The sequence below is a fragment of the Ambystoma mexicanum genome, chromosome 4p (genome assembly GCF_040938575.1).
Source record: "Ambystoma mexicanum isolate Mex_15411 chromosome 4p, UKY_AmexF1_1, whole genome shotgun sequence".
In the NCBI taxonomy this organism is placed as follows: domain Eukaryota; kingdom Metazoa; phylum Chordata; class Amphibia; order Caudata; family Ambystomatidae; genus Ambystoma; species Ambystoma mexicanum.
The window spans coordinates 658,122,482-658,138,165 of NC_090927.1; the positions used below are offsets into that span (position 1 = coordinate 658,122,482).

Consider the following 15,684-nt stretch of genomic DNA (forward strand, 5'->3'; position numbering starts at 1 on the left):
CTAAACTTCATCTCCCGCCCAGGTGGTCTAAGTATTGAAATGTCTAATGAAAGCAACAGCACATAAGGGGCCACAGGACATTGCATTCCTACGTGTTATCTGTTTCATATTAAAGTTGTTCAAAACTGTCATTACTACTTTGACCAAATGAAGGATTTCAAAGTCATAAACACTTATCTCCAGTAGGGATTGATTGAGTTCCAGAATAATGGGTGTACAAATTGAACCCCTGGATTACTCTGAGCAAACCAAATGTTCAGTCTGTAATATGAGGAGATTCGTCACCCAAGACAATGCTGAAAGAAATCTGTGCAAAAAGTGTTTCAAGATAGATGAGCTAAAAATCCCTACTTTGTACACGCAGTTTCACAGGACCACTCAATTCGCCACTGGGGAAGGCAGTTTACCTTTGTTACGTTGCAGGGACATTTTGGAAAACTGGTGCCAAACCACCATCACTACAGTATATTTTCCTGAGAAATTCACTAAAGGGCCAGAGATGTCCGTGAATTTGAACAACCTGATTAGGTATTTTGCCAAATCCCCTATAACATTGCTGCTCATCCCTCTCGCTTGACCATCTCAGGGTAGGTTTTCAGTCATAGGAACTGGGTGAGAATGTATGTGGAAGGGGTGGAATGGGAAACTGCAAAGTTCCTCAGACAGCTGAGGCATCATTCCTGGTGTGCACAGAAAGCAGGGCTCTTTTGCAGTTTACAGAGATCATCATCATAGCTTCCATAGCTTACTGTGCTGTTCCTGGCCCAAACCCCAGCTGGAGTGCCAGGTGAAGTGCTAATAAGGTCATAAAGACGAGGCCAGTCATGAAATATCTCTCCGTGATTCACACCATATCTACCATAGCAGCTGGGAAGCATCCTTAACATATTGCAAAATATGTTGTCATATCTGTAAGATGGCATGGATTTTGCAAATAAACTCATTTGCTTCAAAAAAATCAACTTGTAATTTGAGTAAAAATACTCTTTTTTTTAAATTAAATTGCCCCTTTGATTTTAACTTGCCATTATGCTATCTTGTCCCCAAATGTCAGCGTTTAATGTTTAGTAAATATATTATTATTATTATTATCAGCAAATATCAGTTTGCCCATTTCTTTGACAGCTCTCATTTACCAAAGTTAGATTTTTAACAGTCGTTGCAATGTTCCTTTAAATAAGGAAAGGGTACACATTGCCTTTAGATCAAGGGTCTGCAACCTTTGGATCTCCAGATTTTTTGGACTACAAATCAATCAACCTTGCTCAGCATATCAATGGTGATGGATCATGGGAGTTGAAATCCAACATATTTGGAGGGATGCAAGTTGCAGACCCTCCTTTAGATGCTCCCACAAAGCTGCACTCATGTGTGCACCCCAATTGATAATCCCCCTTCAAGGTAATTGCAGTTCTTGGGTCTAGCCTGCTTTTGTGTTTTGACCAAGCTCAGGTCTACATGATAGGCTAAACAAATATGTTGCCCCGATGTTATGTAAATAGCCTGTTTTAAATGCCCCCGATTGCCTGAGAGCTCGCAGAACTGACTATGCCCAGTTACTCAGTATCGCCTACAACCCTATTACTATGCCCACGTTGGTCTGCTATGCTATGTTGTGTCCATATTGCTTTCCGTATGGCATCCTCTCTTCTAAAAATTCCATTCAATTTTTTGTTTTCGGTGCAGCAAACGGTCAGTGGAATCAGTGGGGCCACTGGAGCGGGTGTTCCAAGTCCTGTGACGGAGGCTGGGAGCGACGGACCCGCTTATGCCAAGGTGCCACTGTGACGGAGCAACCATGTGAAGGGACTGGTGAGGAAATTACGAGATGCAGTGAGCAGAGATGCCCAGGTGAGCGAGAATGACAGTACGGAACATTATTCAAGAGTTTCGTTCTTTAGCGAAATTACAATTCACAAAATAGATTGGCTCGATTTTTTCAGTAGAGATTTTGGGAACATCTTCCACAGTGTGAAATTAGCTTTGATTGCAGCATATTATCTGAAATTAGTATAATTCACCACACTATTCAGGTGTAAGGATGCTCCTAAATTCAAGAAATGTCTCCTGACTTTCTGAGACAATCCCGGGCGGGGAGTGTAAAGAGAAAATCTGTTTGCATTTTAGAAGAAAAAAAGCAAATCATGTATCACACCAGGGTAGCTGGTGAGTGCACTGACATCTTCTTTTATATCATCTCCTCTTTGTTCATAGCAATATTGTTTACATGCATCCAGATAGTGATAGACTGAACATTATGAAGCATATCCCCGAGGGCGTTCAACCTACCAGCGCTTTGAGGTCATACCAATGATATATAGATCACTAGGTAAATGCCAAATAACGTAACATAACACATCCATTCTAAAGGCTGGAAACGCTAATATAGGTGTGCCCCACAGTGCGGGCACAGTTCTGTTTCACTACCAATAATGGGGTTAATTGGACTGTCCATCGCATTCAGTCAGAGGCTGTTGCTTGAATGCCCTTCTGACTTGCACTTATGATTCAGTCCAGCATGATTAGACATATTTCTCTCACAAAGAGCCTGAGGCACGCAATGTTTTCTTCCACAAACGCAACAATCACATGTTCTCCCACATCTACCAACATTTAACATGTGTGAAATTGAACCTTGCAGGAGAACAAAAGGGCTTACAAGTGTCAAGGCAACTGCCTTTCTTCTGATCAGCTACGGCAAAAAGTTAAACGTGCCCTTTATACACACAGTCGCCATTTTCTCTTCTCAAGCTGCCTGCCTGCAAGGGACAGTAACGTGCCCACCTTTCAAGTAGAGGGTATAACTGCATTATTTTATTTAGCAGATATGTTAATCCAAATGGAATGATCTTAAATCAACAGCACACATTCTAAAAGGGCGATTTGCCACTTCTCCTCTGCAGATATTTAAAGGCTAAAATGTCCATCTTTGCCTCTGATCGCTCCATCAGCAGTTGTCATTGGCCCGCGGTCTTTTCTTCAGGGAGAGATACGCTTTTCATGCTCACGTACTTATGCCTGGAGTTAGACGGCTGACTGCTTCAAATGCAGGTATCCATCAAGGACAAGTGTGATTGGCACTGAAGCATATGTCGTGTCCCGTCAGAAGACACATTCACACAAATCATCAGTTCCAACAGCCTCCAACATCCGGTGCATGACAGCTTCAGGCTCAGCCGACAATAAATAACTCACGTGAGCGCTAAGCGAAGGAACACTTCCTCAGACCTGATTGCAAACTGAAGCGCTTAAGAATTGCTGAAAATTAACACACGTGCATTTTCTAAATTGAAATGATAAATACAAATATATAACTGTAATGGTCCTTCTGTATGAAACGCATCTTGAAAAGTCGCACAGAGACAGATGCATTTCAGACCGCAGGACCTTCATCAGGGCGAACTCTGCATCAGTAATCAGAAACATGCATAAACCTGCAAGCATGCTCACAAAATGACTTGAATTTCCCATTCATCTAATGCGTCAGCTCAGGTCAAAGTAACAGTTGCACCCTGGTGCAGGCACAGAATGTGGCAGACCGCTAATACCGAGGAGTAATTCTAAAGAATAGAATACACTTAAAGACTAATACGTGTTTGGAGAATACCAGTTGTGGTAGAGGACAAGTCATAATATCCCTTCAAGAAACAAAGAAGTCCATCCGTTATTCCTGGTGCAGTTACAAGATGTGGCAGACTGCTGATACCGAGGTGGCATTAGTGCTCTGCCACATTATGTACCTGTTCCAGGATGAAAGTGTTGTTTTGACTGAAGCTGATAGATTAGATGATTGAGAAACTGGTCCTCACTTTGAGTAGGTCCTTCTTTATGTAATGCATCTTGAAAAGTCACACAAAAAGAGGTGTAAACTTGACCAAAGCTTTTCAGAGCCGGTGTTCCTATCTTCTCATATAAAAGAAGTAACAACGTGCGTCAGTTGTTAGTTGTAGCAGAACATAGTGCCAGGAATATGCAGAACGTTCCGACATCCAAGAAGAAGGGTACATTCCCCTCTTTGATCTGCGGTGACTGTAATTCCATAATAAAAGGCCAATACACTCATCATTCATCTAAGGGCACTAAAAGCGAACTATGGCACTTTGCAACTTGTGATTGACCGGGAGTAATTTACTGGATCAGATGTCCCTGTGGTAATCTTTATGTGGGTAAATTAACTGGAAAGTCAAAGTTCGTTGGAACGAACATTGTTCACCTTTTCATCTCAAATGACCTTTGGCCCGACACTATATTGAAAACCATCACAATGCATCTCAGCTCCAAGTATGTCTCCTGCAATTCATTTTTTAAAAGAAAAAGAGGGGGAGCCTACGACAAACTGTTAGCACACTGTGGAACTATCTGGATACACCAATGCCATTTTCTGTAAGAAGGTGCTTAACATTCTGATTCTGATTCTAGTCCTCATTGACATCTGCAAATTACATTACCTTTATGTCAATGATGTAATGGCCCTTGTATATTGTATCATAATGTATGACATGTATCAATACGTGACCAAATTCAAGGTGAAATTGTGTCAAATTCTATCGACACTATCCAATTTGACATGTTCTTTGATTCTTGATGGACGTGTTGCATTAAACATATTATATGTACACTTTGTGATATGAATATGCACTAAAGTGGTAATGTTGCTAAAATTACTCTAGGGTATGTTTAATCTATATTGATCTTGAGAGCAATATTTGTGCAACATAGCGACATCTTCATGCTTGTGTGCGATGTGTGAGATGACGTCAGCTGCACGCATGTTGCATGTGACATATAATGTAATTGCATTTCCGCCCAATGATTCAGTCCTTGCACCAAGATTCAGGTGTACTCCCAGACCTAAGCTTTAAAAAGGAGGCTAAACATGTACAGTCTTCACTCCATCCTACTAGATGCTGGTTGGAAAACCTGCAAACTTGTAAGAGGAGACATGGAAAGTATTTTTAAAGAGTTTAAACTTTTATATCAGGACTAAATGGATGCCTTCTTACTACTACTGAGAAAGGATATTCTATATGCATAGGTTTTGCATTGTTGACAAGACCTATGCTGGACATCATTATTCTGGTAATTTTCATTTTTGTTTTGTTTTTTAAAAGATTTGGAGAGACATGTGCTTTGTCTCAATGTGACAATGGATTTCACAGCATGATGAGTTGCCTTGTCTTCTCTTCCAGGGAGGGCACTCTTTGAGAATTGTACCATTGTGAATGATTATATTCAAAAGACACCTTAAACCTAATCTGATTGCAGTCAGGGTGTGTGCTTTGTGAGTCTTGTAATTGTGCTAAATTGTATACTTTGATTATTTCTTAGCTCTAATGTTTCTGAAGAAGGTTGAATGACCAAATGTGTCAAGCAAAAATACTCTATTTTATTTGAGGCTTTATTTGAATGAACTGATGACCTATCACACTGCTTTAAATATTGAACTAGACCTTTATGATAAAATGGTAGCCAATTGCAATTTACATATGTACACAAGTATATTTATTTCTTTATTATTAATGTGATACAGTTTTTTTAAAACAAAAACCTTACACATATATCAATCAAATAGATTTCAAACAAATCAATCTAAATAAAACAACTTATTTAGCAAATGACATATACTAAATTCACAGTTAAAATACAATTCATCTGTAAATAAATAGCATTTCCAATTCAATTAGGAGGAAAAAGCAGACAATGGATAAAGCAAATAAGGAAATAAGGAACAAGAGAAACGTATTGATTTTGCATGTACAAAAGTATATTGCTCATTTACACACCGATATCATTTTGGATGGTTGATTTGATTACTGGGAAGTTATTACTTCTTGTTTAAGTAAGGTATTAAGATTTAAATGTGTTAGAGTTGAACAATGATTGTCCGGCAGAGGGTTCTGCGGGCCTTCAGGTTCACTATGAGGTGAGAGTGGGCCTTCCTGATGTTGAGAAGGTTGGTCCTGGCTCTGGTGGACTGAAAATAGCAGTACCACACACATGCAGTGATGCCGGAATGGAAAGTTTTGTCGCAAGGCCATTTCCCCAACTAAATTTGCAAATGCAAGCCAAGGAATGAAGCTATCTGTTAGCTTTCGATTCTCAGATCACGTGCTGCATGGATCCTTGAAACAGCATGGGTTCTCCCTAGTCCTGTGATGTTGACTGGCATTGAGTCAAAATAGAGTTTTTCTCAATGCATACATATTGGGGAAAAATGTCCCAGAAGGCAAGTTATATTTACTCATTTTTATTTCACTAAATGAAAACCACGGTGCATGGCCAGAGATCAATACATAGATCAGTGCATTATTTCCACAGGTGTCGCAGAATACGCAGGTGCAGCGAGCATGATTATCTTATGCCTTACTGGCATAGCGTCTGATAATTAAACTGGAAAAAATGCAATGTTTTTTAAAAATTTTAAATACACAGCTTTACCCATGTATTAACATAAGGGGCCTGATTTTACAATGGCGCAATCCCATTGGGAAAAGCTTTATAAATCAGTAGAGTTTTCTCTCCTTTATCATTAAAACTCTGCGGATACGTCACTTTCCTTCCCACATCCTTTATTTAGCTGAAAGGAAAGATACGTGATTCATTTTCCCACCAGACATGACTACAATGTATTGACTCATATACCTTCGCTGGCTGCCTTCAGTGTGCAAGTAACATTATGTTTTTAGCACTTCATGAAAACATCGCAACCTTTCTTAAACCTTCCGTAAAGGTGAAGTCAATGCGAACCCGCAATTTTGCTCTACCTTTGAAGAAACCTTGACACATTTAGAAGCGCCTGGACGCGGGCAGAGATGTACGTCCGCATCTGTAACACTGACTCTTCTGCGTTACTCCGAGAAGATCATGGGAGTTCTTCAGCCGCTGGCGCCGCTGCCATTAAAGAAAATAGCTCACGAGTTAGAGGTAAAATACTCAGGATGCAAAAGCGAACCATTTCAGCAAATGCCCCATTGGCAAGATGGTTCATTTCCTAAAGATCCACCAGACTTGCAGCAGAAGCCGTACGGTCGCTTTGTGTTTGCGACACTTAGGTCTAAGTCTAGGGTCTGATATATATCCTGTTTATCAAGTCGCAACATCACACTTTGAGCGAATAGACAAAAAAAACTGTTAGAGAATGACCCCGATTTGGCCCTTGGTAGTGTGAAAGCCAGTAGAGTGCAACATAGCCCTTCAAAGTGATATGTGTTTTACCGCTGTGTTATGTTTAGATCAAATTCCAATTAGCCATCGTGTATGATACCGCACGAGGAAATTACATTTCTAAGGAGGATGGCGGTATGCATTGGTAAAAGAAGATATGCACTATTGCATCTCATGAAAGTATTGATCTTAGTTTGATTATAACTGTGAATAGTGCTTACTGTTGCCTTAATGTTATTATATGGCTTTGGCACGTGCCTGCGTGATACAAGAATACACTAAAATACTACTAATGGAATATGGGGTTGCAGAATATGTAGCGTAACAGAGCTCAGCCATAATGTGCCTTCAGAAAACAAATAAGTCTATTCGTTTTTCTGAACATCTGTCACCCCTTGTAATTCAGAGACATTTGCCACACCAAAGGTTCAATAAAATCTACTGAACCTTTAGAAAGCAGATAGGGGTGCTGGGTGATGGCTTCCTGTTGGGTGCTTTCGTTCCTCGTAAACACAGCATCTGTGCTGTGCTTGAAGTCACCCAGTACATAAGTGGCCATTAACAAGCCGAGCTCTCAAGGGGAAGACACGCTTTTCTCTGTGCCAGCCTTTGACCACAAACAAAGCGCTCTGCCCCAACCATTGACATGAAGTCAGGCAATACATTAAATGATTGGTACCAGTTATATGGTCTGTGCCAGTAATAGGTGACTTCTCATCTCATTCTATCCATGTTTGAAGGAAGTAGAAGTACCTTTGTCAAGAAAAGACTAAGATGTTTCTCAAAAACTCCTTCTGCTGCTGGTTGTGAAGGGGGTGCCCCCAAAAAGGAGAGATTAGCTTCTTAAGGACCAGACTTTATTCAGGCAAAAATTTAGGCCAACAATTTTTGGAACCAACAGGATGAAATATTGTATTCCCTGTTTATCTTTAGTGCCTATTTGTTCTCTCTGTTTTATCATACACACAATATTCTCTGTATAAAAACATATACACATATCTACAACAACGAAAGGTGTGACATACAACACAATTGTATTAAACATAGTTTTAGGTATATGCATTCCCATTTTATCACAACAATAGGTGGTATAAAAACACAGTACCACATTATTCAATTTCCACAGTTATGCATCAGATTTGTTTTGACACATTCAGAGTTTGATTTTTGAGTTGTTCACACCCTATCACCTCTATGGGACAAACATTAGCAATGGATGCCATTGCAAAACTATTGTGTCAACACAGTGTGTTTCGGACCATATCGCAGGGGATAAACCCCATCCATCCTTAGTCTTCTCTTTTATTCATGCCAGGCCTTCATCAGGATGGAAAATTAGTAATATAGGGGGATCTTTTGACTTCTCACCCCAGTGATACTTTTCTTTAATCAATGTGGTGAGTAGAGCAGGGACAGGATAGTAAGTAGCAGATGTCACTCAAACAGTATATTGACTGAGGACCTTCTCTGTGCTGGCTTTTGTTTTTGGCATACAATTGCGGTCTGTTCCCTGTAAGTAGTGGGCAAATGAAGTTCATCCACTCTCGCAATGGTGGAGGCAGAACACCATGAGGTAGATGTTTTACATATGTTGTACCCAGGGAGAGAGACATCTACCCAGGTGATTTTCCCTAAAGAAAATACTTTTGAGAGAAGTTGAAACCAACCAAAGTGAACGTTCAGTTATTCAGAGCCAATTCCCTCTGTAGGTGTCTCCACCTTACTGTACATGTTAGGTGTTTTAGAAAGTTACTAAAACGTTAATGAACAATTTTCATTTTAGATCAAATAATCCTCCAACTATGAAACCATTAAGATAAGGCCACTCATTTATGCATAACACCATTTTTTATTTATTTATCAGTATACATATTATTTTGTCAAGAAGACATTGCTAAGAGTCATTGTCCACATTAAGAATACTTTAGGGGATAAAAGTGGTTTATTCTCTGACTGGCAAACAAGAAAATGTCAACAAACCTGTAGCAATATTAAAACAATGGGTTGAGTGGGGTATCAACTACTTCCGTGGCCAACCCTAGGCATCCTCTGTGAAGAATTTATCAGGTAAAGAAGGCTCCCTGCTTGTTGTGCCTATTCGGGTCTGGTCCTGCCAAGGCCCAGACACGCTATCCACATTTCACATATAAAATAATTGCTACACAACTTCTCATCTGGAGGCATCATCATGTGTTTCTTCTCTCCCCCACCCTTGCTAGTGTTTTAACAGTTTGCTGGGCAGCCCTAGCAATCTGCCATAGCAAACCGCATCAATACCCCCACTCACCTAACCAGCACCCACAGACCTTGCACACTCAAATCCATATGCTGATCAATGCTCACTCAGCAGTATCTCTCTCCGCAGAGATTGCTGGCCTCAACTCGTACAACAACCTTGACATCCTCTTCATCACCAAATCATGCTTTACCTCATCCACCCATTTATTTATAGCATCCTTTTAGCCCCCCGCTATTGCATCAAACATGCCAAATGGCCAAGAAAGGCAGGAGGTGAAGTGGCAATCATCTGCAGGAACGATTGTCCATTCTTCAGCACTCCCTCTCACAAAACAAATATGTTTGAATCACTTGCCTGCCAGTTCCCTTTATCAATCAAGGAATATGTCACCTTCTACCTCTGCATACCACCTCACCGCATTGATTCTTTCAATGACAGCATGTCCAACTTACTCCCCTCTGCCAAATTAGCACATATTAGCAATGTCTTTCTCTGAGATTTTAATGTCCCAGAGTTTGACACCAACAACCACATTTGAAGCATGCTATTCACACTGACCATATGCATGGACATTAAGCAAATTGTGCTGTCCTCCACATACACCAAAGGTAACACCCTAAACTAGTCTTAACATCATCCCCCTCATCACTTGCACAGACCCTTCCCTACTCGACTGTTCTGACCATGCCACTGTTACTATCTCACTAACTTGACCACAGCCCACAAAGGTCAGGCTAAATGCTCCCTCACTCAGTGGTGTTCCTTCAACATCTTCCTGTTCAATATGTGAGAATCAAACTTCACAGATTTTACTGCCACAGGGAATGCCTTGGTATATTCCCAGAGTTATTCAACATCTCTGCTATGAAACAGGTGGACACACATGCCCACCTAAAAACCAGCCTCACTATGACCAAATCTTCTGCCTCTTTGTGCACCCCTGAAATTGCCTCCAACTAACACTCAGTCAGAGTGCTAGAGGAAAAGTGGTGCAAAATCAATCCTGGACAATCTCAAATCTCTCCAACCAACTGTATGATATGGATAACTTAAACCAAGTCTGCCTACTACTCTACACCATTGCAGCCACCTCTATCAGGAGCAAAGCCATCTTCAAAGTAGTAACGCTATCTTCCAGTCCCTCACCCGAGTCCAAGGTGCCAGCAATTTAGGAAAAATGCAGTGGAATCAACTACTTTTTTATTGAAAACATAGACAAATCTGACAGATAAACAAATCAACCTCTCCCAGCTTAAGCCTTCTTTCCACCACAGTATGCATACTGTCCTTCTGTACCACGTTTTCACCACTCTCCACCACAAACCTCCTTAAAATGCTCACCTCAAATTTTCTCCTACTCTGATGATATCATCTCAGACTCCATCATTAAACAGTAGACCGGCCTGGCATTAAACAGACTCCTCAGCATCATTAATGCCTCCCTCATTGAAGGGTCATTTCCGGACACTAGCAACACTGGTTGCATACATCCTCTTTTTTAAAAAAAAAGACCCTAGACCCAGATGACATGGGCAACACACGTCCCATTATGAACCTCATGATTAACAGCAAAACCTAAATAGTTGCCAGAATTGAACAAATACTGCTCCTACATGACTATCAATTGGGATCCTGTCCCAAGTGCAGGATTGAGACAGCCTCCATCCAGGTGGTGGACATTCCCCTCCAACCCATGGATAAAGTTGTGATCCACAACTGATGGATTCGGCAAAATCCTTAGTTTCACCATCAACAGCAGCCTGCTCTTCCAGAAACAAGTAGCCAAGAAGGCCCAAAGCCCTTGCTCCAAATCTCCCACCTTCACAAAATTAAACCCTTCATCCTGCTGCAGGACTTCCAGAACATCGGGCTGGCCCTTGTGGTCTTGCATATTGAAGGGGGAAATGCCATTCTGATAAGGCTCCCATCCCCTCATCTAGCTTCCCTAAAAGCAGTACACCACGCTGTGGCATGCCTCGCTATGAGTGTGTAGACATGTGACCAAATCAACCTTTTCCTGTGCATACTACTCTGGCTTACTCTCCAGGGTACTGTTAAACACTGCATGCATCATCTACAAAGCAGTCACTAGTAGAACTCCAGCATACCAGATGGCTCAGCTCTGCACAGCTAGTGGCACATGCATCGTGTGCAACAATCAAACCACAGGCTTGAATCACAACTTGCCTGCTAAGAAAGAACACACAAACATTCCTTCTCTTGTCACACACCCACCCTCTTGAACTCAATCCCTGCACCTACCCAGACAATCCTCAAGTTCTTCAAAGCAACAATTCCTGATCACAGAATAAACCCAAGGGATGCACATACTGACCCACAGACCACAAATCACAATGCTGAGCTACTGTTAAAAGATTCCAGCCTAAGCACTGGCTACACTCAACCTGCACAGGACTGCACTTCTCTCGAACTAGGTCCACGCTTTAAACAATACAATAAAATAAAATAAATTGTGCATGTTCACTAGAAGCCCAACTTAATCCCTAAAGAGGTTGTGCCTCTCACCTTTGTGGTACCGTAGTCCTTCTAGCCAAGAGGGTATAACGATTCCCTACTCAATATTTGGCCATTTTCTGTAGATCCTTTGCAGTGCACTTGGAGGGCCTATGTAAAGCTTACAGAGCACTGGCCGGAAAGTGAGAGAATCTCAATCTGGCACTGCCTTCTATGTGTGCTAGGTATCTGCCGAGTCCTCTCTTCTAGCTGAGAGATAATATTTGCCCTTAAGTGCAGCAGCCTATATCCTAAAAATAGTTACGTCAATAACCATGCATCAAGTATCTTTGGGAACTCTGAAAATGAAAGAAAATACACAAATTGACATTCTGTGTATTACAACTCTTTATGAATCATGAACAGCGACATACAACACATCATGTAGACGTTCTGAGACAGCAAGACTTCATGCAAATGGACACGTTCTACACCAGTGACTTTCATAAGCAAAAAAACCCCTGGAATGAGTCAACAACTCTCCAATGGTAAGGCCTTCTCTATGTCCTGCTCATTTCTGGAACGTGCCTCAATTAAGGTTCCCCTGTACACACATACATAACCTGCTTACGTTTGTATGAATGGACCTTAACTGGCTCCTATATTTAAGTCTGAGTATATTGTGTACTAGTTGGAGTATTGTTCTTTTGATTGGGTTTCAAGATATTACATTCCTCATGTATTTGGAATTTCCTTTGTCTGAACATTATCTTGTCTGCCTCTTCCACTTGTGTGTCATTTGTTTTCTGGATTGCCAATGAACTCTTGTATGGATAGTACAATGGGCCAGTCAAACATACCTAAATAAAGTTGAGGGGTAGTTTCGAGGGATTGTGTTTGACCTCTATCTGAGACTCGCTTGGTGTGCATTCTATGGAAGCTTGGGCTCGGGACGCATATGTTTTTCCTTCTCCTCCACTTCTACTATGTAAGTGACTTCATCACGTGCAGAATGTCAGCTCCTCCTTATGTCATAGTTTGTTATGCTGTAGCAGCATTCTGATATTCTGTGCTGTCTGTCGCATTTGATCTGCCTCTGTATCCCCCCAAGCACATTGCAAGGGTCTCCATCGTAGAGTGCACGTCTCCAGCTGTGAAATACTCACCCCTTAAGCTGAGATTGCTGATCACCATATGCTTATACGCGTGTGTATTGGCACTCTTAAAAGACTGTTTATGGCCCTGAACTATGTTCAGCCCCTGTCCCCCTTACTTACATTTCTTTCACCAATGTGTGTGGCATTTATTTCATAATGTCCATCTTGTGATGTTACTTTCCTCATATTGAATGTTTTTGAGTAAAATGGGATTCCAATAGCCCGAATTAACACACCGATCTCAGACACTGGGTATAATTCATATATAGCGACTATGCAGCGTAACCTGACACAGATGGTGGTACTCTACAATGGACAGTCGCATCCCTTTTGCAATATGTCTACCTTTTCTTACTGAATCTGGTTTTTAACCACAACAACTTCAACTGTTACCAGTGCCATGATATGATAAGGCATGTATAACGCCCCTATACACAAGTGTTTCAAGGTGCAACGAGGCAAGGGAGGGGGGCAGAGGGAAGGCAGAGACAATATCCTACTAGGCCAGGTGACATTGAGATCGTGCACATGCATCTCTCTATGAAACCCCATCACTGAACCTGGAGCAATCTACAATCTTGCAACATCACTGGCAACACTCTCGGGGTCCTAAGATTCACTTCCTAAGCTTATCTCTCACCATAGTGGCCAAACTCTTGTGAGTAGCGATTGTTACTTTCAAGTGTGCAATCAGCCTGCCAAACACAATAATATCACTGTTATTTAACTTATTTGGTGGAGGGAAAGAACAACGATAGTAGCTAAAATGTCATTTGTTTTGTTGTGTAGTTGTTCTCCGCGCTTTGTCTCCTCACTGCTGGCTGTGCTCATTGGGTTCTGTTTGCGGTACTACACCTCCACCTTCCAGTCATCCATGTGCACATTTTTTCAATATTGTGTCTTGCGGAATTCATTTAGATTGTATTTTCACAATAACATTAAACATTGCAAACATGAGGCACCCAAATCATTGAGACGAGGGAGTTCTTTTCAGCACCAAAAGTGGCATTACATGCATTGACTACACAAAATGTAATAAACATCACATCGAGTCCAAACATCAGTGCCCAAGACACACATCCGTACAACCAAAGCCCGATCGAGATAGAATTGCTAAAGAAAGGGGTCGATCTGCTTGCATATTCCATTGGCTCAGCACCTGCATACATTATCTGTGACCTCTGGCGTGAGTCCAGCACTTCATATAATATGATATGATTGGATATCTATAGTGTGCTTAATACCCAGAAGTTTCTAAAGCGCAGCCCCGGGGATCGAACCTGTGTTGTTTCATGTCGTCTTGCTTCCAAGGCGAGCACGTTGCCCCTAAGCTATCCTGCCGAGACAAATCTGGTAGTACACATCATGCAGCTCCACTGCTTATACTTCCCCCTGGAGAACTTTCATTGGTGGAGCCTGTGCCTCTGCCTTGGATCTCAGAGAACCTCATGGCCTGAGATAAGAACCTGCCTTTTCCTTGTTATGTTTGACACTTCAGTCTCTCCTTGATTACGGTGTAGGGCACACCTTGGGCAGAGGACACTGCCGTGCACAGGTGTGAACATGTTTTCTTTCTGAAAGGCACTGACTGTGCTTCTACTGTAACCTGGGAATGCTGGGATACTGTGATTCTGTGTTATGTTTTAAGTTGCCTTACATTTGGAAATGAATTGCTTCGCCTGGACTGACAACTTGTAGACATTCCACTCTGCAAGCCGCCCTGCAAAGGTTAGTGTTGGGTCCGTGATCCCGACACTGATGCATTACAGGCTCCCAGGTACCACGTGATTGCTGGCAGTGCATTTCACTGGGCCCATCTCTGCGAAATAAATGACTTGCAAGAGTGCCCGCTGGGGTTTAACCCATGGCTGTCACGCTTAAAGAAAACATCATGACAGTGTCAGAAATGGCCCAGTCTGCCCCCCCCCCATCCCCCGTGCCTGTTAACAACAGTCGCAGGGGGTTGACACACATTTCCACTCATTAACAAGCACATACTGTTGGTTAACTCAGGAAGTACTTTGAAATGTGCAGAAATGCCCCTGATCTGCTCAAAGAGGTGAAAAAGAGCATCTGAGCGCGTGCATTTAAGAGGCGCGTATTCAGATGTCCTCGCTAATCAGGCTGCACCCTTTTCTGGTGCAAGTAATGAGATACCTTGTGCCAAAAAATGTTTTGAGAGTCTGGCCTTTCCTTTGACCCCTCTTGGCCACTGCTGACTTTTTTATTGAGACCAGTCTGCAGCATGGATTTGAGGTATACTGAGGGGCGGTCTATCTGTCTCTCTGATCCATGCTGTCACACCAGGAACAATAATTATTAAAGGCACAAAGGGAATGATCCCGCAGGGTACATGCTACGAACAACATCGATCTGACCCATATGAATCCACAGGATCACACTGACCATTAGATTTTAAGACTGGCATTACTTAATTAAATGCATTGATTGGAATTGTGTTTGCAATGTAATCATTTTGTCTGCTACCTAAAAACCAGGATCTAGTAGCATGGGTCATTTCCCCCAGAATGCAGTGATACGGGTCATGGCGATGATCCATTACTCTTTCAATTTGCAAATGTGTGCTCCCACGCACACACCCACTGCTGCTTCATTTTTCTCGATTTAGAGGTGAAATCAATTCCTAAATGGAACCATGAAGGGGAGTTC

General features: G+C 41.8%; 1 protein-coding gene across 7 annotated transcripts in view; it reads left to right on the plus strand.

The window, feature by feature from the left end:
* The window catches only part of ADGRB3 (adhesion G protein-coupled receptor B3), a 1,879,974-nt gene that overhangs the window by 728,935 nt on the left and 1,135,355 nt on the right, over positions 1 to 15,684 (plus strand). For all 7 annotated transcript variants that reach the window (XM_069606193.1, XM_069606199.1, XM_069606200.1 and 4 more), the window contains one exon: positions 1,687 to 1,851. In XM_069606193.1, the coding sequence (XP_069462294.1) occupies positions 1,687 to 1,851 (165 nt within the window). The remainder of the gene's footprint in view (positions 1 to 1,686; positions 1,852 to 15,684) is intronic.